The 27,436-nt window shown below is 40.4% G+C and overlaps 1 protein-coding gene across 1 annotated transcript; it reads right to left on the minus strand.

Moving 5' to 3' along the window:
* Positions 1-5,967: 5,967 nt before the first annotated feature.
* On the minus strand, positions 5,968-16,364 carry LOC144593980 (zona pellucida sperm-binding protein 2-like). The gene is made up of 21 exons (XM_078400121.1): positions 16,276-16,364; positions 16,072-16,199; positions 11,821-11,958; positions 11,302-11,373; positions 11,067-11,234; positions 10,892-10,988; positions 10,358-10,581; positions 10,134-10,272; positions 9,856-10,064; positions 8,996-9,113; positions 8,713-8,918; positions 8,518-8,635; positions 8,278-8,444; positions 8,087-8,184; positions 7,905-8,011; positions 7,515-7,565; positions 7,245-7,434; positions 7,017-7,152; positions 6,793-6,877; positions 6,624-6,716; positions 5,968-6,068 (listed from the first exon to the last, which is right to left on the minus strand). The coding sequence occupies exons 2-21, from the start codon at positions 16,093-16,095 to the stop codon at positions 5,968-5,970; spliced, it is 2,541 nt and encodes an 846-aa protein (XP_078256247.1). The 5' UTR covers positions 16,096-16,199; positions 16,276-16,364.
* Positions 16,365-27,436: the final 11,072 nt, after the last annotated feature.

Raw genomic sequence — 27,436 nt, forward strand, 5'->3', positions numbered from 1 at the left:
AAGTGCTGGAGGAACTGAATTCAGAGTCTGAAGAAGGGTCCCAACCTGAAATATCATTCCCTCCCCAGATGCTGCTTGGCTTGCTGAGGTCCTACAGCATTACGTGCTTTGTTCAAATCTGCATCCAACTTTGACTTTGAGACTGGAAGTATATTTTCCCAACCATTTTCTAGTTGAAAGATGCTTATGACCAACTGGTATGTGGGAAATAGACCCTCCAGAGCAAACCCAAAACAAAATGGCAATGCATGCAGAAGAATCCAAATCCTAGCCATTTCAGACTGCTGAGCAGATACTTGAATCTTTAATGGGACATCAGGATAAAGTCTTGACAATTACTATCATCCTGATTCAATTCTTAAGTATTGAACAAATTAGGTAATTTCAGGAATAATTTAAATAGAAATAAACTCAGAAAACATTCAAAGCGAAATTCCATATATGTAAATAGTTAAGCTGAAGCAATGATACAATTTCTTTGGCTCAAGATAGAAACAGAAAAACTTCAAGAAATTAACCAAATATTTCTAAAAAATGAAGTGCTTTTTGAAATTAAATGAAAAATAATAGCAAAGTTTGAGTCTTCAAACCTTTGAATTAAGCAATCAAAGTAATATTTATATCTCTCACAAATCTCTGATCAAATCAATGTTGAGAATCAAATGATCAAGACACCCAAAAGTTAGGAAAAACATTTTAATAGTGCAAAAAAAAGAAACAAAATTGAGAATTAATAATAGTATCATCATTACAGAATTACAAAGTATTTATGCAAAAATATGTTTAATTGAATTATGCTAAATTTTACTATGATTAAGAAATATTTTTTATATTAAAAATCAAGAAACTTCCATGATTTTAAATGTGCAAAGATAATAAATATGTAAAAATCAAAGGACAAGCCTTATCAGCAACTGTATCTGATGCATTCACTACAGGCAATAGGAAAGTTAAGATGTCCTTTCAATTGTCATTGAGGAACCAGATCTTTTCTTTATAAAATTAAACATCAAAGAGAAAATACAAATTTCTTTAGTTTTGTTGTTCCATTTAGAATGTGGATCGAACAGTACAGCACAGGAACCGGTCCTTCGGCCCACAATGCCTGCGCCAAACATGATGCCAGGTTAGATGGACACATATTGCTGGAGTAACTTAGCAGGTCAGGCAGCATCACTGGAGAAAAAGGATGGGTGACGTTTCAGGTTGGATGGGCCTGACCGCTGAGTTACTCTAGCACTTTGTGTCTATTTTGGATATAAACCAGCATATGCTGTTGTTTTTACATGATGCCAGGTTAAACTAATCTTCTCTGCCTGCATGTTATCCATCACTCTCCATTCCCTAAATTTCCATATGCTCATCATATCTAATGGCCCACCCATGGCAGCACCTTCCAGGCACCCGCCACACTCAGCAAAACGAACATGTACTGCACATCTCCATTATACCGTATCCCTCTCATCTTAAAGTTATGTCTTGTTGCCTTTGCCATTTCCATCCTGGGGAAAAAAAGATCTGATTACCTAGCCCATCTATGCCTCACAATTTTATATTTTTATAAACAGGTTCCCCCTCAGGCTCTGTGGCGCCGGAGAAAATAATCCATCTTTGGAATACTAATTCTGATGTTGGACCGAATCATGTTGTGAATCATTGTTTCTAGAAAGCTTTCTCTGAACATCCTATAATAACAAAGCCAAGTTTCACATATTTAATGTATCTTAATATCTTTATCCTGAAGTTAATAAACCCCAAGGAAGAAATTGCACACCATCCGTTTTATTTATATATTGGAATAATATCTCAAACAATTTTTACTACTTCAGGATTCCACAAACGGATTATATTGATTATGGATGGATACACGACATTACTGAACTCTTCATTTTGTAAGTGCTCACAAATGATTAGCTATTTAGTTTATTTTTCTAGATGATCAATAAAAAGTGAAATGCAATGCTTTAAAAACTTTCCACGCATTCTTGATAAGAAATTAAATCTTTACCTTTTTTTCTTTTGCGGCAAACCTCTCTTTACTTCAATGATCATATGATGTTTGTTCTTCGGAGGTGGTTACAACACATTAAAAAATTTAGAGGGGAAAAAAAGTTTGTATACAATGACTAGCTGCAATATCTCATTACATAGACTTGTGTTGCGTTAATAATGAAGCACAAAGTTAAAGAATTTATAAAAACAATTGCAGTGACCGGATTCTTTTCCATGATCAAAATAGGTGTGACGGTTGTGGAATAGACCCAATTATAGGCACCAGATTTGTATGCATCCAATGTGACAATTTTGACTACTGTTCTACCTGCTTTTACACAAGAATTCATAAAGACCATTCGTTTGCCAGAATTGATTGTCCAGGTATGTTAGAGTTCTGTCCAGATACCCAATGTCTTACATGTGATGGGATGTTGCACTAAAAAGGAATTCCAATACGTAATTAATTTAAAATCCTGGAAAAATGCATAATATTGAACGACGAGACATTTATTTTTGTAACTTAATTGTGGCCAGATTTTACTCAGGCTGCCATTCCAGAGCATCGATCTCAACTGCTCACTGAATCTAGTCTGACCTATTGTAGATGGAACCCAGCCCCATTCATGGAAGAGCGTTTTCTTCCTCGAGCTTATGAGCAAACAGATAAGATTTCCCCCCATATTTAATGTTAATATTGGTTTTATTTTCTCAACTTGCACTTTAAATGCTTCCAAATTCTGCTTGAAAGAGCAAGTTATGTTCCTCATATTTTAGTATTTACTTTTCACAAATTACATGTTAAATGCTTCCAAATGTCAGATTAAAACACCTTGTCAGCTCTAACTAAAAGGCAGAGTGCAAGGCTTCAGCTCCTTCCAAAGGCTGGCATGGTTGTGCCTGGACAGCCGTTCGCTTGCTCAGGCTGGATCACTGCAGGGGGCAGAGGGTCATATTCATTGTAGGAGGGTAGACCTCCCTGTAAATCTAGAGCAGATTTAGTGTACAATTCAGCTGGATGCGGATAAACAAGGTTGTTGGGTGGAAGGAACTGCAGATGCTGGTTTAAACCCAAGACACAAAAAGCTGGAGTAACTCAGTGGGACAGGCAGCATCTCTGGAGAGGAATGGGTGACGTTTCAGGTCGAGTCGAGTTCACCCGAAATGTCACCCATTCCATCTCTCCAGAGATGCTGCCTGTCCCGCTGAGTTACTCCAGCTTTGCGTCTAACAAGGTTGCTAGTCCAGGATGAAGTGTTTGAACCAAAGTTGTGTGATCAACAAACACAGCTGCTATGATTTGCTTTTGTTTAGCTTTCCCCATCCCCCCAAAATATGCACTTTGCATTTACATTAGCCAAACTGTCGCTCGAAGTGAAAGGCAACGTACTGCACTTTTACTTCTCGTGAGACGATGCCAGGGCTGGACACTTGTTGGCACTCAATTTGGGGTGCGAATGCATTCTTAGAGTTGAATGTTTCATCTGACACCAAGTGCCCATCACAATAAGTGTCAGGTACATAGGCTTGACCACAAGCCAACTCAGTCTGCAATATGGCCCATTAGGAACAACTCCCCAGCTGCTCAAATGGAGAAACCCACTCCTCCTATCAGCATTTAATCCATGGCAAACTTTCAATCTGCTGTTGGGCAATTCAGGATGCAGACTGGGAGAGGAGCAATGGGCAAAGAACACACTATTGGAACATCATATTTTAAAAGAGATTAATCCTTTAATTGTGCATGTTCATTAATTGTACATGTTCAAGTATGGGTGTTTTAGAAATGGCTACATTTAAATTCCTGCCCCTTTTAAAGGGAAGCTGGCTCAGTACAAAGAGAGGTGGTAAGCTTGGATGATTTTATTCTTGTCATTAGACCAACCTTTAAAATTGCCCCGTTTCCCCAAAACATATGACTTTAAAGACCCCCCAAAACTGAGATAATCTGATGTCCCTGCAATACAAATATCCCATTCTTTCAAAGAATACTGCTAGTGGGCTGAACTAAAAACAATCAGTGTACACATAAAGTAGGCAACTGCAAGAATAGAATGGTTGATAATTGGACTCAAAACTTAGCTTTGCTCTTTGATCAAAGATTTGATTTTTTTCCCCCCTTTCTCTAGGTTCAAAATCAATTTATGTTGGAAGATCAGGCAACACAATACCTCGACAGATAGGTTTCTGACAGTAATTAAAGATAAAATACCTAGGTCAAGATTTGATGTAACAAATTAGACAGCAAAACAAATCAATAAAATAGAAGCTTCTGGGAAAATACCCATGTTTAAAATCACTACTTGAAATCAATAAGAAAACAAATTAAAAGAAATGGAAAACGTTGGAAGATGAAGAGCTTTCCATGGAACAAAACAGATGGATTAAAATAGATGTTTTTAAAACTGGTGCTCGTTTTCATCTTGCATTTATAAACAGGCACTGAGTTTAAGAAACAAAAAGTCACTGCAAATAGCACCTTAACTGAAGATTAAAATTGGGCAAGTGTACTTGACTGTCAAGGGTGTCATAGGTTATTGGGAGAAGGCAGGGGAATGGGGTTGAGGGGAAAGAAACAACCATGATTGAATGGCATAGAATTGATGGGCCAAATGGCCCAATTCTGCTCCTATAACACATGACAAGATTATGGGAGTATAAATGAAGATAAGTTAAGCACTTCTTCCTTTCTCCCAACTAAAAATGCAGCTGAATCAATACAAATGGCATGTTATAGGGAGGCCCTGGAAAAAGAGGTTTTTTTGGAGAGAAGGGGAAGATAATGAGGTTCTTTGGAAGGAAAAACAAGTCAAAATTAGCCACTTGCCAGTCTACAGAGAACTAATGTGCAGACTCCTCCCAGCATTAAGTGAAAGTGCTTTTAAACAAAAAATGATGATTTTGTGGAGAACATTCATTTAGATATCCTAAGGTTTTGCAAATTGATTAAAATCAGTATGCAGGTTAAGTGATGGCAGGCAGATACTCAAAGCATCTGTGTTCTGAAGCTGCATTGTCTGATAGAAATATGAACATTCTTTCCTACTCCCATAGTTGGGGAAATTCAGATTAGTTTAAAAAGAACACTGAATCACTTGCATCGGTCACAGATTATAACTTTGGCCATGGCAAGACACTAGGTTGTACCAGCACTACTTTTACTAGGGTTCTGTAGGGGAGGAGATATATAGCAGTGGTGGCAAAAGTTCATTAAAAAGTTAGAGATAGCATTAAGAGGAAACAAGGCTTAATATTAAAGATACTGAAGGCTGATCTGATCAAAGCAGAGTCTCACTTCTCCAATATCTCCACATGAACCTTTACACCAACAGTAACAAATGTTCTATGGGACTTGCACAATTTCCAATGCCAGTAAAATTAATTGTTCAATTAAGGATTACTTGCCTGTAATCTTGAAAGATCAACACCAGTCCTATAATCCATTTAATTGGAAGTTGGACACAACTCATTTAAATTGAAGGTCAACGAACTCAATTAAGACCTTGGCAGCTAGATAGACATGCCAAAAATCTAGTTTATACAAATCTACCTTCAAAGCTGCACCTCTGAAAGTGAAAATTCTAGTAGCTTCATGTTCTGTACCCATCTTTTAACTCAATTCATGATTTGATCACAAGCTGTCAAGTGCAGTCTTGCAGACCAAATCTACTCAAATAAGCAGATAGGGATACACATTCACAAAAGAAATCTTGCCTAGCTATTTAAAACCCTAAAAGGAGCATGTTGCCAACAATTACAATGTTTAGTTTAACCACTTTAGCCAACCCATATTATTAGTCAATAGTTCGTAGTTCAAAAGTACCTGGAATTAAGTGAGGCATGCAAAGTGGAAATTTGAGATCCACATAAAATATGGCATTAAAGAGCTACCATGGATTGTATCTACCAGAGAATTAGAAGTAGAGGACAAGTCAGTTAAAGGGAAGCCAGTTTAATCAATATAATTTTATTTGTCTAATGGTACACATGCACTCTTACAAGAATTATTCCAACAATCAAGAAAATTGCCAAACCGCTTCCTAGCACCCATTGCCAATATGATCGTGTTGGTCCACCTGGAAATCAAGAGGAAAAGATTGAATATTTTCATCCTTCATCTGCCAGTTCTCATGCATTTGCCCAACTCACCGAAATGTTACATTAGCAAAGGATCTGAAAAGAGTGCATTCAATACATTCCATATTGGGCTTGTGACATGCTTTATGGGGTTGTGTGCAATTGCAGCCAATCTTTTTAGTGCTCAGTTTGTAAGATCACTTACTTGGAAAGTAATTTCCCCCTCCACCCCAAATCAGACTCCGATGGCTTTCCCTCCACCAAAAATGTAATAGATCAATTTCAATGCAGGAAAGCACAAACCTTCAGAAAACAATATTGTTGAACATTGCTAACTGGAAAAAGCTACCAATTTACTTGTCTGAAGTACATGGGCAGTCTAGCAAAACATTCCTTCTCGGGAAGTCAGCAAATAATGTGTGGAATGATCATAAAATTTGCATTTTAGTGTCCATCCCAAACATTGTGGAATCAAAACTGCCAATTTAAAATTACTGTCACTTATACAGTGCCCATGAAATTCAGCAACATGCCGTTCCAAAAAGTCAACTCACCTTCAGTTTTTGCTTGTTCCAACCTTCCAGCAAAAAACCAAACTTCTCCAAGTGACACATAGTCTTTTTGCATGTTCAGGTAGGTATTCTGGCCTGGAAGAAATTCAAAATCTTCATAGAAAAGTCCAAATTTAAGCAAACAATAGGTACACTAGTTCTCATCAATTACCTTTTTCTACTGTGCATTGTCCATCGCAAGAGTAATTTGTATCTGGATTATTAATGCAGATCACAATACTGCAATGGCCATATACCTACAAATACAGTGACAATATCCATTTGGTGAATCAAACTACAGGAAGTTTCCATATGAAAAGTCAGCAATGTGGACAGATGAAGCAAAAATGTTTACTATTAAATTCAAATGGGTGAAGTTTCAGTCTCTAGACTTACTTTTTTAGGCAACGCTGTTTCATCTGCAAGAGATAGTTTCTGTATTTTTACTTCAAATCTTTTCAGCTGGTGGATGTTGTGGGTGTTGGATGCAGGATGGAATGCAGTGACAAATATTTCTTCATTGCTTGCACAACTGTTCAGAAAACAAATATTTAGTTGAGACAGACGAGGACCAGGGATAGTACCAAGGATAGTACCAAGGGATGCACACTTTTCACTCCTTACCCAGCTCTGATAACATGCCATTGCGGGAGGCTGTTACGATCAGGAGTTGTAGTCATCCAGCAATGATCCAACACCAGCTCAGTCTGACGATTGTTATTGTTCAGAAGCTCAACTTCAAAATAAAGGGTTTGTGTCCAATTCACAGCCACTGGGTATTCTTCATCCTTGTAAAAATCCAAGTAATCTGCAGCTATGGAAACGGAAGGATTTTGTTTAAAAATGGACAAGTGTGGGGAGTAACAAACTAGTCTAACAAACACTTTCGCTTACTTTTGTAAATCTTTGAGTACAGTTCTGTAGTATGCCTTGGTCTCTTGCCTCCTAGAAGAGGAAAGAGACAATTTTCCACAACAGTTTGACAAGCCAGCTTTCCCTATTGACAATGGACTGGTATTCAAATTGTCTTAGATGTTTTTCCAGAACAGACCAGGTAAATTGACACAAAAAAGGACCATAAAGCAATATTTCAAGGCACCAAAATACATTCCTTATGGCAAGCTAAACATATAGAAGCATTCAATTTGAATGTACAATATGATTGACCAGAGAGCACATTTCACTGCATCTCAGTATATGTGACAATAATAGCCCATGGCCAAGGTAATAGTGTGTCTATTGTAGTTACTTTCAAAATACTTCACTAATTCAAGCCATACCTACCCCTCACTATTTTCAAATTACGAGGATGCTGGGCATCTTCCTGGTACCTCTTCACAACCCCAACAGACAGAGTATTGTTCACTTCATATCGACAGGAAACTGTTAAACTATGGTTGGGGAAAAAGAAGTGTTACTACTCACATCTACATGTTTAAATATCGATTTTGTCCAATTCAACCTACCGATAATCAGGGTCTCTGGTTATCACTGGGAAGTTGACTGGAATAGCTTCCCTTGGGTACGAAACTTCATTCTCATAGATCAAGTAATTCCCACGAATCTAAAAGAATTTTACACAACCAGAGTTAAAAATTTGATTGAATTTTAGAAGTCTTAAGGAGACTAGTACAAGGGAGCGTCCCATCCACTTAACTGTTCTGGTGGTGCCACAGCTATTAATGCTGAACTTAAAGAGTGCTTTATGATCGTTAAATTCTTTTGGTTGACATTTTCCATCTTTCAGAATCATTTTACCAGGATCCAGGTCAGGTATTGTATCCACAACTGCTGTGATCACCATTGTTCCATTTGGAAAGCACACTAAAGGAAATTAAACAGTTAGATACTTGCAAGATTAAAAAACACGCACCTCAATTTCATTTTAAAAACTTGCCTGCAAGATCTCCAGGAAGAAAATTGCAGGCTACAGTAAAGTAAACCTGAATCTTCATTGTATTTTTGTCCTTTAATGTCAGGTTGAGCCTTGCTGTAATTCTTTGAAGACTCAGTTCCTGAGGAGGAGCCAGAGAACAAGTTACTCAGAAAATTGAGAAAGAAAAGTGGGGAGGCACATATAAAAATTACATACCTCATAAATCACTCCCCTTCCAGACAGTGGAACACCAATTAAAATATGGGTTGCATTGTCCACGAGCAAGTATCCATAATTTTGTGAAGATTGTTGTGTTACCAGAAGTTGATCAATGAATGGAAGCCAATAGTTGACTAGATTTCCTTGAGTTACTAGTAGATACAAGTTCTTATCATCACAGAACCCAGTAGACTTGGGCAATACTGGAGGAAAGAGAAAATATTTATACTACAGATAAACTCTGCTTCTGCATGAAGGAATGAGGAGTTTGATTGCTCACCAATATCAGATATTTCATGTGCTATTTTTACATGTTGATGAAAAGGCTCATTTTCTGGAATTATTTTGAATATATAGATGACATCAAATATGTAGAGCCGGATGTTAGAATGTAGGTGCTGGAAAACAAAAATTATCCACTTGGCATGTCAAAGCAAGTTGTTCATTTGTTGTACAAAAATAACCAAACATTTTACTTTTCTTGATTTATATCCTTTAACATTATACACCTTCCAAACAAAAGTTATAATATTCCATCCCAGGTTCACATCAACCATGTTATTTACATTTTAAACAGTTTTAAATGCCCAAAAGGAGAGAATGAAATAGAATTAAAAGAAACCACATCACAAAATTATCTAAGAGTGGGAAGCTTACTCAGAATTGTAATATTCTTTTTAGCATCATGTGGCAAAATGAGAAAAAGTCTGGCAATCAATCCCAACATGGAAACACTAGTCAGATCAATTTATGACAAGTTTTCCTTTATGAGCAAGAAAGTATCAGACTAGGGCAGATTTGATGGCCTCATAACAAAATTAGGCACCTCTGTGGCACCCTCAACTGCCAAAACTTTGGATGGTGTGCAAGGTTTTACCATATTGATACACAGCAAGTAACCCAAATCAATCTGAATTAGTGTTAGTGAAAATTTACTCAAATTAATTCCAATTTTGTTTAATGGCTCAAATTTAAGTAATGAGACACAAGCTGCACCTTAGTTCAAGATTACTTGAGGAGTAAGTGATGCATTAAACCAATTGTTGTGTCATCTTGTAATAGTAGGACCTCAAAGAGAATGGGATAACCATCTGGTCAAGCATTCAATTCACAATTTGAAAGTTAGATGGATTACTTTACCTCTTGCTCTATATTTTCATTCTCAAATGGAACTTCCACTATGTAGGCTTTGGTGTTGTTAGGCAGTGGCATTTCATAGATTGTGAACCCTGCCTTGTCTGCCTCATCCACTGGAACTATCAGTGTACCTATAGTTAAAGCTATAAGCTCTACGTCAGGAAGGAAGTTTCCGACAGAAACATTGAATGTGCGCTTTTCTGGAATGGTATCTGCAAGGAAAAGAATATTAGTTATTCACTGCATTATTCTGCATAAGCAGCCCTACTTACATTACTTACTATTGATCACAATTGGTGGCCGAGGCATGAAGGGAGTAGAAACTGGGTGGATGATTGTGTATTTGGTCAGCTCCCATTGATGTTCTACAAGCAGTTCTATCGAGTAGACAATGCCATACTGTCCTTGAACTACATGGCTCTAAAACACAAGTTAATGGTGGATTAAGTAGCAGTCACAACTGCACTTTACAGATGTAAAACTTCTCACTGATAAGTGTACAAACCTTATAACTTCCACCTTCTGCTCCAATAGGAATAGTGACAACGATGTTTGTGTCATTGTAGGTCAGTGGATAATTCAGCTCTGCCATTTTATCTGGGGTTAGACTAACACCATTAACTCCCAAAACAATAGAGTCATCATAGAACTGTTCTTCATGAGAGGAAAGTGTTGGGATGACTCTTGGTATTCTCCAGATGATCTCATCTTCAGTGTAAGTAGTGCCACCTGTTAAAGGATAAGATTGCCTTTTAGCTTTTATACTTCAACTATAGGTGATGACTAACATGTGCGACACTCAAAACCAGATATGCGATATTGGTGGAGAAAACCACAACTCAAATTGATCAAGATTGCATGCAACGTGTCTTGGCATCAGTTTACCATATTGATATACACAAGGACATCTACACATGCTGGTTTAGATTATGTGTAGAAGAAAATAATTTTCAGAGGGATGTGGCACTTTAAGTGTATACACGAGGGGGGTGGGGGCGCAAGGAAAGAGGGGGGAACTTGATAACCAAAAAATATTCACCTGTAGGACAAGCCACTGTTGTGTCAATCAAGAGGATCATCCATTCTTGTTTGTAGAATGTGGTTGATCGAATGCTTGAAACAGGCACATTCTCTATCTAGAAATGTATTGTAGAGAGTTATTGCAGAAATATAGTTTTGTCAAATTACTTGTTTTAAAGCAATTTTGCACTCACCAGTAACGGTTCAACTTCAGTTGCATTGTAGGGAGCTCTTAGCAATAGACGTGAAACTGTTGTGCCAATTCTGTAATGACTACTCAATGTTTCATTGACAGTCATGGTCTCCATTCTTTCAGGAAGATGAAATACAACTTGCCAAATGGCATTTTCAGCTTCTTGAGCCTAAAGAGGAAAAAAGTTAATGCAAGTGGTTTGTGTTCAGAGGGGGAAAAAAAAACAAGCAACTTACAGATGGAACTGCTGCAATCCAATCTTCATCGTAGTCATTTTCAATTCCTGGTATTACTCTTTGTACTGAAACCTAACCGAGAAATAAGCAAAAACATTGCAATTATACTGCAGACTCATAATTTGTACAACTAAATTTCCCATTAACTGTTGAGCTTTCCCAATGCGTCATGGGCCCCAACTCAATGAAACACCAGTGATGAGGCACATTTTAACACTGTTTAGGCAAAGTGCCCATCTTTTAATCTATATTCAGAGATGCAATTCAAAATGAACATTAAATTAGAATTACTAGTGTGAATAAGTGACTTTGATCCCCTTTGGAGAGAATCTTGTTCTACAGGTCAATATCCAAGTACAATACCACAAATTAATTGATTAACTTAAGGACAAGCAAGATCAGAAAGTTAGACAGCAGAGATGGTAATTTTAGCTTTAGTGCAATATCTTTAATTGACAAGATGGCACCTCTGAACAACAGTACATCAATCTAAGTGTTACTGTTTCATACAAAGCATACCTCCATGTAGTTTTGCTCACATAAGATTTCTCGTGCTCGCCATGGAAAATAGGAACAGCTCATTGTATGCAAGTAAGTTGATGCTCGTTCCATGGGACCAAACTGAATTTGTAGATTCAGGCTAAATAAATCATCACCCTGGAAATGAGTGCAAAAAAAATCAAGTCAGAGCATTGACTGCAAATAATTATCCCAAGTATTAGATTCCTGGTGTTACTGAAGCTCATATTTCAAGATGAAAGGGGGTGGGGAAAGAATAATTAATAGGAATTCAAGGGGTAACTTTAACAGAGGGTGGTGCATTTGTGGAACAAGGTGCAAAAGTGGTTGGGGCAGGTACTATAACAGCATTTAAGAGACATTTGGACAGATACATGTTCAGGAAAATGCCCCAGAGGAATATGGGCCAAATGTAAGCAAGAGCAACTAGATTAGGTAGGCATCTTGGTCGGCATGGACAAGTTGTGTCAAAAAGACTTGTTTTTGAGCTGTACGCTTACCATTCAATCCAAGAGCATTTAAAAACAGTTCAATCTAAGAGCAATTAAAAGCAGTTTAATTTATAAACTATTATAGTTTATTGACCCAGTTGCCAACAAACTTAAAGTACAATTTCGGTAATGTGACAATTATGTGCTTGGTCATGGCAGCACACATGCAGAGGCTCAGCACTTCGAGCCGGCGCTGCTAAATTAGAATTATTTTACTATATTTATTATTGAGTGCCACATATGCATACGTCAACATACCATACAACCGACAAACTACTAAACATCGGTTCGATACAGTTGCTGTGTTTTTAACATAAATTTTGGACACAACATTCCGCCCGAGCTCATCAGATCGCCGGGGTCTCCGTGGATTACTGTCACACCCAGAAAGCGACGAAGGCGACGCAGAGAGGAAACAAAAGCGAGGCTGCCGAGCTGGGATACATGCTAGGCTAGGGAAAGACCTGCACAAATCTCCACTGCCAAGCCTTTTCATCACGAATGCAAAATCACTTACCAACAAAGTGGAGGAGCTGGAACTTATCACATCTACGCAGAAAAACATACAGGACTGCTGCGTTATGATCATTATGGAAATGTGGTTTAACCCGACGATCCCGGAGGAGGCTATCAGGCTAGCAGGCCGCGCAGCGCACTGCCACGACAGGAACAGAGACACTAGTAAGAGCAGGGGACAAAGACTGTATACACAAACAACAACTGGTGCACAAATGTAAAGGTCATTGATAACCACTGCTCTCCAGACTTGGAATACTTATTAATAAAATGTCACCCTTTCTATATGCCACGAGAATTCACGGTTGCCATATTCACGGTTGCCATAATCACAGCTGTACACATACCACCAGATGCTAATACTACAACAGCTTTGGGTTATCTGCTGACTGTCATTAGCAAACAGAGCACCCATCCTGCAGGTGATTTCAACCAAGCAAACCAAAAGACTGTCCTCCTGAAATTTTATCAACATGTGCAGTGCCCCGCAAGAAGAAAAAACACACTTGACCATGTTTATAGTAACATTAAGTGTACAAAGCATCACCTCGTTCCCCTATCTGGGCCAGTCTGACCACATCTCACTTTTGACTCCAGCATACAGACCTCTCATCAACAGTCAAACCAGCTGCTAGAGATATACAAGTGTGGCCCGGGAGCTTCCGAGCAACTACAGGACTGCTTTAACTGCACTGACTGGGACTTATTTGAGGACGAGGACATTGACACCTACACTTCCACTGTACTGTTTTACATAAAAAGCTGTGTAGACAATGTCACTACCACAAAACGCATCCGTGTCTTTCCCAAAAACAAACCATGGATGACCAAAGACATCCAACTCCTGCTAAAAGCCGACAACATGGCTTTCCGGTCCGGCAATACAGAGCTGTATAGTGCAGCCAGGTCCGACCTGAAGATGGGCATCAGAGACGCCAAAGCAGCCTACAAGCGAAGGATTGAGAGCCCCTTCGACAACGCAGACCCCCGCCGTGCATGGCAAGGTATACAGCACATCACCAATTACAACACCAACCCGTGCTCCAGAAGCAGTGCCTCCCTGGTAGAGCAGCTCAACCACTTCTTTGGCCGTCATGAGGTGGAGAGATCAGAGACTGTCATGCCCACTGCTCCAGCTTCCAACAGCCAGACACACATCACACAAACCGCTGATGTCACACGCACACTCCGCAATGTCAACATACGGAAAGCAGCTGGTCCGGACGGAGCTCCAGGACGGGTTCTCAGAGACTGCATTGCTGAGTTAACGGACGTGTTCACAAACATGGTCAATCTATTCCTGGCACAGTGTATTGTCCCCACATGCCTAAAACATCCACAATATTGCCAGTTCCGAAGCAGACAGTCATAACCTGCCTCAACGACTACAGGCCGGTCGCACTAACACCAATAATCATGAAGTGCCTGGAGAGACTGGTCCTTAAGCACATCAAGGTTGCTCTTCCACCCACACTGGATCCACACCAATATGCATACAGAGCCAACAGATCAACAGACGACGCAATTGCCACTACCCTCTATACTGTATTGCTCCACCACGGCTGTTTGTTGATGACAGCTCTGTATTTAATACGATCATACCCAGCAGACAGGTCTCCAAGCTGTCCCACCTAGGCTTCGCACACATCTGCCTTGGGATAAAGGACTTCCTAACAGATCGGCCACAGTCAGTCAGTGTGGGCCCCCACCACTGTCACTCAACCAGTTAGATATAGAGTGGTGGAGGGAGCTCAGCACAAAGCCTTGTGGAGCCCCGTCCTCCACTCTCTATATCTGACTGTATACCAACCCACAACACAAACACAATCATTAAGTTTGAAGATGACACGACAGTGGTGGGGCTGATCACTGAAGGCGATGAGTCTGCTTACAGGGAAGAGGTACAGAGGCTAACAGGCCGGCGCTCAGAAAACAACTTGGCACTCAACACCAAAAATACAAGAGTTGATCATCGACTTCAGGAAGCAGGGTGACCATCCCCCACTGCACATTAATGAATAAAGAGTGGATAGTCTCAAGTTTCAGGTTCCTGGGCACCTGCATCTCAGAAGATCATGTGGTCAACCAACATAAACTCGCTGGTTAAGGCACAACAGCAGCTTCACTTCCCAAGAACACTCAGGAAAGTCAACCTGCCACAACAGCTGGCTTTCTAATGTCCTTCTAACATTGCTCCATTGAGAGTGGTCTGACACATGGGATCCTGGTGTGGTATGGCCACAGTTCTGCAGCTGACAAGGAGACTCTGCAGCGAGTCATAAACACAGCCCAGAAGATCACCATCACACATCTGCCTGCCCTGGAAGACATCTATAGCTCCGGTTGCCTGCAGAAGGCATCCTGCATCCTAAAGGACCCATCTCACCCCACCCATCATTTGTTTGCACTTCTGCCCTCAGGAAAGCACTACAGGTCCATCAAAGCACCCACCACAAGACTAACAGTTTCTACCCCAAGGCAATCACCACATTGAACTTTGCACTGAAAGCACACCCCCCACATAGACTATGTATACTGTACAATACCTACTTCTGTGCAACTGATATATTCATTTATAATATTTATTTTTATACTATTTGTGCAATATCTTGTATTCTGATAAGGGTGCATACGGAGGCATTGCGTGTGCATGTGCGAATCTGTGTATGTGCCACAGTGTGTGCACGCGAGTGATTTTTTAAATTGTTATTTTTTATCTTGCACATTTGAGCTCCGCTCAGGCAGTGCGCATGAATTTCGTTGTACGCACCACTACAATGACAATAAAGAAATTATTATTATGGTAAAATGAAGTAACAAGCATGAAAAAGGCAGAATGCAGAACACATTCTTAAAGGCTGTTAATCATTGAATGCCACCAAGCAACGAGACTTGCATCTAAGCTTTGCAGTCCAATGCACGTGGCTGCCAAAAGCCACTATTTTACAAGACTATAACCCAGATCAGTAAGACGTCCGACAACATCCAGTGTAAGAAAATAACTGCAGATGCTGGTACAAATCGAAGGTATTTATTTCACAAAATGCTGGAGTAACTCAGCAGGTCAGACAGCATCTCAGGAGAGAAGGAATGGGTGACGTTTCGGGTCGAGACCCTGCTAGTGGTCAGTTGTACAGCGGTTTCCGAATTTAAGTAAGTTAAATTCTGGTCCGCGAGTGCTTACATTTCATCATGTTTTCTAATCAGGTCGACCTCGCCCTCCCGCAACAGTGTACGCACTCACCTCATTAGCGACCATACAAGCCATAACCGATGCACGAACTTCCACGTTACCAAACGGATCCTGCGATATAGTGTAGCCGCATTCAGTTGCGAACGGCGGGGTGAGCAGGTAGACTTCGCCTGTTGAATCTAGTAATCGGGAAACAAAATAAGAGCGGGACAGAGCAGAAACGAAAACAAATTTGGACGTTAGCTGTAGATTTACCGGTGACACCAAGAGTCCACGGCTTGTCTTGCAGAAAGGAAGCTTTCAGGCGAATCCAAAAGAGGCGTCCATAACAGTGACTCTGCAACAAACCTACCAGCAAAACATGAACAAAATTAAGATCGAGAAGAGAGAAACATGGAACTGAAAAGTGCAGGAGTAACTGGGTCGTGACCCACACGTTCTAAACCAGTATAAGAAAGCTTGCCTTCAGGGGGCGAGAATTGCATCCACACATCAGTAATAAATAACGTCCAAAGCAACGCCAACCTAGAAAACACAGAAAACGCTTGTTTGCATTAGAGAAGTTGCCAAGTAGGGAAAGTTGCACTACCCCAGGATAATGCTGCCAGTCTACGAACCTCAGCCGTGTACCCATCCTGTAGCCCGTACTACGCTACAAACTGCAGAATCTATAATCAGGTAGCCTTGGTCGCCTTTTAACCTTGTACTCCACTTTACGCACAATTAGCACGATTTAACCTTGTTAAAACAAATTAACTCCAAGGCCATTGTTAACCAATGGGGGGACGGGGCGGAATATTGTCTCGAGGAAACACAGAGAGGAGTTGGAAAGTGAACAAAGTAGTTTCCTTCGAAAATAGGCGCAAAATACTGGAATAACTGAGCGGGACAGGCAGCGTCTCTGGAGAGGAATGGGTGGCGTTTCGGGTCGAGACCCTTCTTCGACATCCTCTCTCGCTGCTCCCATTCTGTAATTCCTCTTTCCTATACAGTAGCTCTACTCAACAGCCAAACTGCAGCCTCATTGTTTTAGTTCATTCTTTACATGTTTAAATTATAATGTTTTATTTTTAATGGTCTACCGTATAACGTGTTGTTACTGGTGGGCAAAGCACCAAGGCAAATTCCTTGTATGTATTCATACTTGGCTAATAAAATGTATTCAATTCAATTCAAAGTAGTTTCCCTCCCGGTCAAGTAGATCTTTACTTGCTCTTGTGTATAAAATCATGAGAGGAATAGATAGGATGAATGCACTTTTTTAAATCCAGGGTAGGGGAAATAAAAACAAAAGGACATATGTTAAAGGTGAGAGCGGCAAGATTTAATACAAATCTGAGGGACAACATTTTCACTCAGAGGGTGGTGGGTATACATAGAAAACATAGAAAAATAGGTGCAGTAGGAGACCATGTGGCCCTTCATGGCTGATCATATAAAATCAGTACCCTATTCCTGCTTTTTCCCCATATCATAGAGTCATAGAGTCCTACAGCACAGAAAGAGGCCCTTTGGCTCATCGTGTCCGTGCCGCCCGTTACCAAACACAGTCTAATTTTAATCCCATTTTCCCGCATTTGGACCGTAGCCCTGAATGTTGTAGCATTTCAAGTGCCCATCCAAATGCCTCTTAAAAGTTGTGAGTGTTCCCGCCTCCACCACCACCCCAGGCAGTGAGTTCCAGACTCAAACCACCCTCTGGGTGAAAAAGTTCCTTCTCACATCCCCCCCGAAACCTCCCTCCCCTTACCCTGTATCTATGTCCCCTCGTTGTTGAACCTTCCACCAGTGGAAGAAGTTCCCCGCCATCTACCTTATCTATGCCCCTCATGATCTTGTACACCTCGATCATGTCCCCTCTCATCCTTCTCTGCTCCAGGGAAAACAACCCCAGTCTGCTCAGTCTCTCCTCATAGCCGAGGCCCTTCATCCCTGGCAGCATCCTGGTGAATCTCCTCTGCACCCTCTCCAAAGCTATCACATCCTTTCTATAATGTGGTGACCAGAACTGTACACAATACTCCAGCTGCGGCCTCACCAGTGTTCTGTACAATTCCATCATTACTCCCCTACTTTTATATTCGATGCCCCGGCTAATGAAGGCCAGTAACCCATATGCCTTTTTGACCACCCTGTCCACCTGTCCTGCTGCCTTCAAGGACTTGTGTACCTGTACTCCAAGGTCCCTCTGTACCCCTGTCTTCCCTAGGGTCCTTCCATTCATGGTGTACTCCCTCTCCAAGTTATTTCTGCCAAAGTGCATCACCTCGCACTGTTCAGAATTAAATTCCATCTGCCACTGCTCCGCCCATCTGACCATCTCATCTATATCTTCCTGCAGCTTGCAGATCCCTTCCTCGCTATTCACCACCCCCCCTAACTTTGTGTCATCTGCAAACTTGGATCTGAATCCATTGATTCCTTTAGCCCTAAGAGCTACATCTAACTCTCTCTTGAAAACATCCAGTGAATTGGCCTCTACTGTGGCAGATAATTCCATAGATTCACAGCTCTCTGGGTGAAGAGGTTTTTCCTCATCTCAGTCCTAAATGGCCTACTTCTTATTCTTAAACTGTGACCCCTGGTTCTGGACTCCCCCAACATCGGGAACATGTTTCCTGCATCTAGCCTGTCCAATCCTTTAAGAATCTTATGTTTCTATAAGATCCCCTCTTATCCTTCTAAATTCCAGTGAATACAAGCCCAGTTGACCCATTCTTTCATCATGTGTCAGTCCTGCCATCTCGGGAATTAACCTGGTGAACCTACTCTGCACTCCTTCAATAGCAAAAATGTCCTTCCTCAAATAAGACCAAAATTGCACACAATACTCCAGGTGCGGTCTCACCAGCGCCCTGTACAACTGCAGCAGGACTTCTTGCTCCTAAACTCAAATCCTCTAGCAATGAACATGAGCTTTCTTCACTGCCTGCTTTAACTGCATGCTTACTTTCAGTGACTGATATACAAGCATACCCAGGTCTCGTTGCACCTCCCCTTTTCCTAATCTTTTTTATTTTTTTATTTTTTTATTTTTGAAAAGCATATGTACAAATCGAAATAAGAAAAAACACATTTGTTACAAAGTTCTTACATAGCTTCAATTTTTAAATTTTTGAAGAGAGAAAGTAAAAATAAAAATATAAAACTATAAACTTGGGGAGAAAGAGAGTAAGAGGGTTAAAAAAAAAAAGAAAAAAGGATCTAACAATAAAAATTAACGGGAGTAGATCCGGGAGACAAAAACCACAGCTGTACATCCAACCCCCAACTCAAGTTTCAACTTTTTATTTAAATTTTTTTATTTTTTATTTTAGTCCTGTGCCAAGCCCATTTACTTTTCTAAAAATTCAATAAATGGAGACCATATTTTTAAAAATAACTCAGGTTTGTCGATTAAGGCAAACCTTATTTTTTCCAAATGCAGGGTCTCTGTCATTTCCATAGTCCACATTTTAATTGTGGGGGTTATTGGTTTTTTCCAAAATTTAAGTATTAGTTTTTTCGCCGTTATTAGACTGTAATCAAGAAAATGTACCTGACTTACTGTAAAATTTGTAGTATGTTCTGATAATCCTAATATAATTAATTTTGGGTCCATATCTAATTTTTTATTAATAACTTTAGAAACTATTTTAAAAATCTCCAACCAGAAGTTTTGCATTTTTATACAAGTTACGAAAATATGAGTTAAATTAGCTTCTTGAAATTGACATTTATCACACATAGGAGAGATACTAGGAAAAATCCTATTTAATTTCGTCTTCGAATAATGTAATCTATGTATTATTTTAAATTGTATTAGGGAATGTCTAGTATTCAATGAACATTGATGTATATGTTGTAAACTTTCATCCCATATATCTTGCATTATAACTTGATTCAATTCGTCCTCCCATGCTCGTCTATAAGATTCTGATGACGGAATGTCAATGTCAAGGAGAATATTGTAAATAAAAGATATTAATTTATTTGAGTTATAATGTCGATTCAGGCATACATCAAGTATTTCTGGACCTCTAAACTTATATTCTTGCATGTGTGATTTTACATAATCTCTAAGTTGTAAATATCTAAAATAATTATTAACATGTAATCCATACTTCTGCTGTAACTCCTGAAACGAAAGAAAAGTTCCCTTATGATAAAGATCTCCCACCCTTTTGATTCCATAACTTTTCCATTGAGCAAAGCCTCCCTTTTCCTAATCTGACACTATCCATCTGCCGACCTGTTCTTGCCACCAAAGTAGACAACCTCACATTTATTCACATTATACTGCATCTGCCCACTCACCCAACCTATCTAAGTCACCCTGTAGCCTCATAGCATCTCCCTCGCAGCTCACACTGCCAGCAGCTTTGTGTCATCTGCAAACTTGAAGACGTCACATTTAATTCCCTCACCCTACTAGTCACTGCCTGCCATTCAGAAAAGGACCCATTAATTCCTACTCTTTGCTACCTGTCTGTTAACCAGTCCTCTATCCATGTCAATACCCTACCCCCAATACCATGTGCTGTAATTTTGCACACCGGTCTCTTGTGTGGGACCTTGTCAAAGGCTTTTTGAAAGTCCAGATAAACCACATCCACTGGCTCTCCCTTATCCATTCTATTTGTTACATCCTCAAAAGATTCCAGAAGATTACTCAAGCATGATTTCCTCTTTATTAATCCATGCTGACTTTGACCAATCCTGTTATTGCTTTCCAAATGCGCTGCAATTACATCTTTAATAATCAACCCAAACATCTTCCCCACTACCAATGTAAGGCTAACTGGTCAATTCCCCATTTTCTCTCTCCCTCCTTTCTTAAAAATTGGTTAAATTAGCGACCCTCCAGTCCACAGAAACTGATCCAGAGTCTATAGAACATTGGAATGTGGAACAAGCTGCTATTGGAGGTAGTGGAGGCTGATACTATAACAGCATTTGAGAGGCACTTGGTGAGGCTCATGGATATGGAAGATTTAGGTAGTAGACTAAACGCAGACAAATGGGACTAGCTTAAATGGGGCATCTTGGTCTGCCTGAACAAGTTGGGCTGAAGGACCTGTTTTGGTTTTGTTTGACTGTCACTCCCCAGACTGAAGCACTCTTTAGACACCAGTCAAATCTGTTATATTTTAAAGAATTTTAAAGATATGAATAACATGCAAGCATTATCTCATGTTTTGAGATTGGACCACCTGAATAGCATTAACTCGTTTTTATTTGCAAGAACATGTGTTCTGTATGATTCTGTAAATTCATCTGTGCTTACAATGTGATAACATTAGACTCAACCCTTCCCGTCTGACAGTGTTTTAAGGCATTTTTTCCAATCTTGCCATGAAAGTGGATTTTGTGAATTGAGAAAAAAAAATCTATTGGGCTCCATTTCTGAGCTGTGATGGCTTTGTTAAGAATTTGGACTATGAGGATATCAGTATAAGATGAGGAGGATGATACGGGATAAATTAAAGGATGATATGAGGCTCAGAGATACAAGATCACAGTGGCACAGCGGTAGAGTCGCTGGCTGCCTTTCAGCACCAGAGACCCGGGTTCGATCTTGACTACGGGTGCTGTCTATACGTTGTTCGTACATTCTCTCTGAGTTGTGTGGGTTTTCTCCAAGTGCTCAAATTTCCTCCCACGTTCCAGACATGTTTGTAGGTTAATTGGCTTTTGTGAATTGTCCCTAGACTGTGTCCTTAATGTGTAGAATAGAACTAGTGTATGGGTGATTGCTAGTCGGCGCGTCTCGATGGGCCGAATGGCCTGTTTCCATGCTGTATCTCTAAATTCTAACTGACAGCTACGTGCCTATAGGGTGATCCGTTATCATAGTTGCATATCACCAGAATTGTACGATACGATAGAACTTTATTTATCTCAGGAGGGATATTGATCTGCCAACAGTCATAAAAGCACAAAATACATGAAATTAAAGTGACGAGTGGAAAGGATTGGGGATGTGCAAGGATTGGAAGGGGGGCGGGGAGTCAGCCTACCCCTCAACAGAAGGGGAAGACTTGTACAGTTTGATAGCCCCAGGGAAGAAGGATCTCCAGTGGCATTCTGTACTACATCTTGGTGGAATCAGTCTGTTGCTGAAGGTACTCTTCAGGTTGTCCAGTGTGTCATGGAGGGGGTGAACTGTATTGTCCAAAATACTCTGCAGTTTGGGGAGGATCCTCCCCTTCCACGACCACCGCCCATGAATCCAACTCCGTCCCCAGAACGGAGCCAGCCTTCTTGATGAGTTTCCTATTGGTGTCCGCCGCCTTCGCCCTGCTGCCCCAGCACATGGCAGTAAACAAGATGGCACTGGCTACCACCGATTGGTAGAACATCTGCAGCATCTTACTGCAGACGGTGAAAGAGCGGAGCCTTCTCAAAAAGTACAGCCTGCTCTGTCCCTTCTTGTACAGTGCCTCAGCATTCCTGGACCAGCCCAGTTTACTGTCCAGGTACACTCCAAGGTATTTGTACAAAGAAGATTCCAGCATCTGCAATTCCTTGTGTTTCCAAACAAATCCATTAGCAGTGTAGTGCATCCAAAGGCTCGAATAAACTTTAACTTTCCCAATCCAGGCAGTAGCAATACTGAGCACATTTGATATATTCTCTCAAGGCTGGGGCATTTGGCATATGTTTAAGCTGAGTTAAATGTCCCTCATTAATGGAAAAAAACATTTCAGCTTAACCAGTGTACGCGAGTGTGGGTACATGTCTGCTGCTCAATAATGGTATATGTTTAATGATGTTGTTAATGTTTAATACATACAGTAATGGCATAGGCTCTTCATTTAATATGGCATGACCTTTTACTAAGTCTAAGACAAACTGAACAGATTCATAAAGTCAGAGAGCCAAACAGCGAGGAAACGGCCCCTTCGGCCCATCCCGACCAAGATATCCCATCTTCTAGTCGCACCGTCCACGTATGTCCTATATACTCCTCTAAACCTTTCCTCTTCATGTATCTGTCCAAATGTCTTTTAAGTGTTGTTGTAGTACATGCCTCAATTTCCTCATCTGGCAGCTTGATCTATCCCCCCATCATCCTTTGTGTTAGGGAATGATAAAACACTCAATACCGTCCGCCAGCCGTTGACTGAATGAGACAGGCGTTGACAGAAGGCAAACTGCAACCTAGAAGTCAGGAACAGATCCATCTGCACCTCCATCCAAAGAGATATGGATGTCTAGGGTCATAGAGTGATACAGCGTGGGAAACAGGCCCTTCGGCCCAACTTGCGCACACCAGCCAACAAGTCCCAGCCACACTAGTCCCACCTGCATGTGCTTAGTCCACATCCTTCCAAACCTGTGCTTCTTAAATGTTGGGATAGTCCCCAGCCGCAACATCCTCATCTGCCAGCTTGTTCCATGCACCCACCTTTTGTGTGAAAATGTTACCCCTCAAATTCCTATTAAACCTTTTCCCCTTCAACTTGAACCTATGTCCTCTGGTCCTAGATTCCACTACCCTGGGCAAGAGACTGTGCATCTACCCGAGCTATTCCTCTCATGATTGTGTACACCTCTAAGATCACCATCATCCTCTTGCGCTCCAAGGAATAGAGACCCAGCCTACTCAACTTCTCCCTATAGCTCACACCCTCTAGTCCGGGCAACATCCTCATAAATCTTCTCTGAATCCGTTCGCTTGACAATATTTTTCCCAAAACATGGTGCCCAGAACTGAACACAATATTCCAAATGCGGTCTCACCAACATCTTATACAACTGCAACATGACCTCCCAACTTCTATACTCTGACTGATGAAGGCCAATGTGCCAAAAGCCTTTTTGACCACCTTATCTAACTATGACTCGACCTTCAAGGAACCATGCACCTGCACTCGTAGATCCCCCTGCTCTACAATACTCCCCAGAGGCCTACCATTCACTGTATAGGTCCTGCCCTTGTTAGATACCCCAAAATGCAACACCTCCAGCATCTGGGATTATCTCTATATAATCAATTTTTTATTGCCACTTTTATGACATTTCTGATCCCGGGTCCTGTTTTACCCACATGATTTCAGTTGAATGAGAACTACAGGCGTTTCTTTTCAATTCCAATTAACATTTTGTATTACTTTATCCCTATCATCTTGTTGAGCAATTAAAACTTTTCTCCCCTTTCTCTTCGTGGATAATTTCAGGCAGGAGCTGTGCGTGTATGTGGGGTGGGAAGGGGAGGGGTCGGTTTTACTGTCTTTGCGACCTATTTTTTGCATTTGATTTACGACTTGCTGAGTTGGCCATGTTCATAGCTGCATTGCTGGGAAAAAAAATCAAAAAAACAGATGAAAGCCAACTTTACAAAAACATTAGGTGAACTACTGGAATCATCATTACTACAGCCTTCTAAGCTGTTCATAATTCATTGACTGTAGATCCCAGTCGTTGTTCGGTATTTGTTATTGCCCTTGTTGCAGAAGGCTATGCTTTATGTTAAAGAGGGAATTGAGAAAATAAGTAATATTGCATCCCCTAAATTAAGATTTCCCCCTGGAGTTTAACAGAGATGAGAATATCTCTAAGCTTTAGGGCTGGCTACGGTTAATTTAAGCAAGGCATATTCCATTTTTAATTTCAATTGGAATATTCATAAACTTTGCAACATCAAGTTCCATTAAGACTAGTCACAATCTTGTCATATGATGTGATCCTGAGAATGGTTTTCAATCATAAATCCTTCCACCATCAAGGGCATCTACTCCCTCCTCAGCTCACTCAGCACTGAAGCATTCACTGCTGTTCATCTCTTCCAGACTCCAGCATTCTGATGAGGATGCAATGGGTTAATTAACAAATCCCCTGCCCATCCACATATTGACCTTTTTGTCTTGGACCTCTTCCATTGCCAGATTGAGGCCACATAAACTGGAGGAACAGTGCCTCATTTTGCTTGTGTAGCTTACAACCCAGTGGTATAAACACTGAATTATCCAACTTTAGGTAACCAACTAACCTCCACCCTGGACTTGGACCAATTGCTCAATTCACCCTTCATATCATTCCGTCTTCTGACTTCACAACCCACAATACTTCTATTCTCATCTTGTACCTGGTGTCTTTAGCCTGATATCATAACTATATCAAACTCATGTTCTGGAGATTGTAAAAGCAGAACTTACTGTATACTATTAATAATTTAGAGAAGTAGAATGTGCATTTCAAGCAACTCTATGCAACTGCACAAAGACAACCAGGAATATGAAAGTATTTATTTCACAAAATGCTGGAGTAACTCAGGTCAGGCAGCATCGCAGGAGAGAACCTCATATTTCGCTTGGGCAGCTTGCAGCCCAGCGGTATGAACATTGACTTCTCCAACTTTACATAGTTCCTCAGTTCCTCTGTCCCTCTCTTCCCCTCCTCCCTCCATCTTCCTGTCTCCACCTATATCCTTCCTTTGCCCCACCCCCGACATCTGTCTGAAGAAGGGTCTCGACCCGAAACGTCACCCATTCCTTCTCTCGAGAAAAATGACCTGCTGAGTTACTCCAGCATTTTGTGAAATAAATACCTTCGATTTGTATCACCATCTGCAGTTATTTTCTTACACTACATGAATAGGAAAGTGGTGACAGAAGCTCCGATTTCTCATGTTGGCAGCTTCTTGTGGAACTGCCAATATTTACATCTATAGGTAATTATGCCAAATTCAGGAAATCAGGAAGTTGGAGATTTAAAAGGTAAACAGTGGGCCACATTGCATTAGTTGCATGATCTACCAATAACCTAGATGTATTTTGCAATACTAAGGATTAGTAGGATTGCAATACTGGATGATCAGCCATGATCACAATGAATGGTGGTACTGACTCAAAGGGCTGAATGGCCTCCTACTGCACCTATTTTCTATGTAATGCAGTTTAATGATTGGGTATAGTCAAATTAAAAACCTGGCTTACAGCAAGCCTCTGGCAGTAGAGAGATCTTACTGAGCAAACAAGCCTTCAATGTTAAAGTGTTCATCCATTGTTGCATAATGTTACCTCGGGGCCAATTGCTGCAACTGGGTTATGACAGATGCATTCTGCAGCCCAAATTTAAAGGATACTTTGATTTTGTTTCCCTTTAAACTTATCCCCCACTAGGCAATATGGAGAAAGTGGCAAAAACAGAATTGATTTAACAAGTGCCTTTGCTCAATTGTCCATGCAATTATCTCAATATGACATGACCCAGAAATTTATCACATGACTTATCCAGGAAGCTTTAAATAAGTAACCTCTTGCCCAGAACTGGTGTCAAATGAAACTGGAGTATACAAGCTCAGGGAGACAGTTATTTATCAAATTAAAGCAACAAGTGGTGAGAAGATTTAAGTTTGTGCAGTGCCCAATTATGTGGATAGCCATTTTGAAATTGGGCAGCCTGCTTCTGAAACAGACTAATCTGTCCCATTAAATTAGGCCAAGGTTTACAAATGCAATAGGGCATTGCAAACCTTGAAATCTGCAAGTAATGGACAAGGCAGACCCAGGGATATAACAAAATAATTTAGGAATGTGGATGATCAGCTTGACCACAATAAATGGTGGTGCTGGCTCAAAGGGCCAAATGGTCCTGCACCTATTTTCTATGTTTCTAAGATAGCAGAATATGGCCACCAAGGTTATGCAATACCAAATGAGGCACCGTCAGTAATAGGAATTGAGTCCAAAGGGTCTCTACCTGAAATGACACTCATTCTTTCTCTCTAGAGATGTTGCCTGTCCAACTGAGTTACTCCAGCATTTGTGTCTATCAATAGAAATTAATAGTTGAGCTTGAAAGTTTATTGGAATTAGCATACATGACAAAATGGTACTTTAGTTCAGTGGTTCAATTGTACTTTAGTTCAGGATAGTGGCACCTCAATTTTGATTAAATAAAATATCCACATAAACACCAAGCCAGATGCAAAAGGCAATAGCCAGAGGACTAGGCATTGACATTATGCTATGGTTAATAAATATTAGGGAGGCCAATTTACAGCTCTATCAAGCTCAGACATCACCAAAAACAAGCCAAAGAGGCTGCTAATATGAGGCTGCAGGGTTAAATAGTAAGAGAATTTATTAAACTTGGGGGTGTTTAGGTCAAAGCACTTTCTATGTTATGCTCAGTCGGTCGTTGAACAGGTCCAAATTAGGAAACGCAGCGCTGTTCTAGCTTGCATTCCCAAGCTACATGTATTCCTGCTTTGCCCTCAACCTAATTTCACTATTTTTAAACTCCATTGATACCATTTGCAATGCTGAGTGCGTGTGAATTGAAAGCATTTTGGCCATAAAAAAGATCAATGGAAGATTAAGTCTTTCACAAACCCAAAAGTTCAAGAAAATGAATTACCTTCACAGCGAACTTGCACTCAAAGGCAACTGAAGACTCAGGAAATAAACATTTCAATTAAGAGCTTGTT

The sequence above is a fragment of the Rhinoraja longicauda genome, chromosome 5 (assembly GCF_053455715.1).
Source record: "Rhinoraja longicauda isolate Sanriku21f chromosome 5, sRhiLon1.1, whole genome shotgun sequence".
Taxonomy (NCBI): Eukaryota; Metazoa; Chordata; class Chondrichthyes; order Rajiformes; family Arhynchobatidae; genus Rhinoraja; species Rhinoraja longicauda.

Coding starts and splice junctions, on each gene's coding strand:
- LOC144593980 (XM_078400121.1), bottom strand. CDS start 16,095: ATGGCTTGTATGGTCGCTAATGAG. Junction 10,065..10,133: donor GCCACCAATTGTGATCAATA/GTAAGTAATGTA, acceptor TTTTCCTTGCAG/ATACCATTCCAGAAAAGCGC. Junction 9,114..9,855: donor ATGAAAATATAGAGCAAGAG/GTAAAGTAATCC, acceptor TTTGTTTTCCAG/CACCTACATTCTAACATCCG.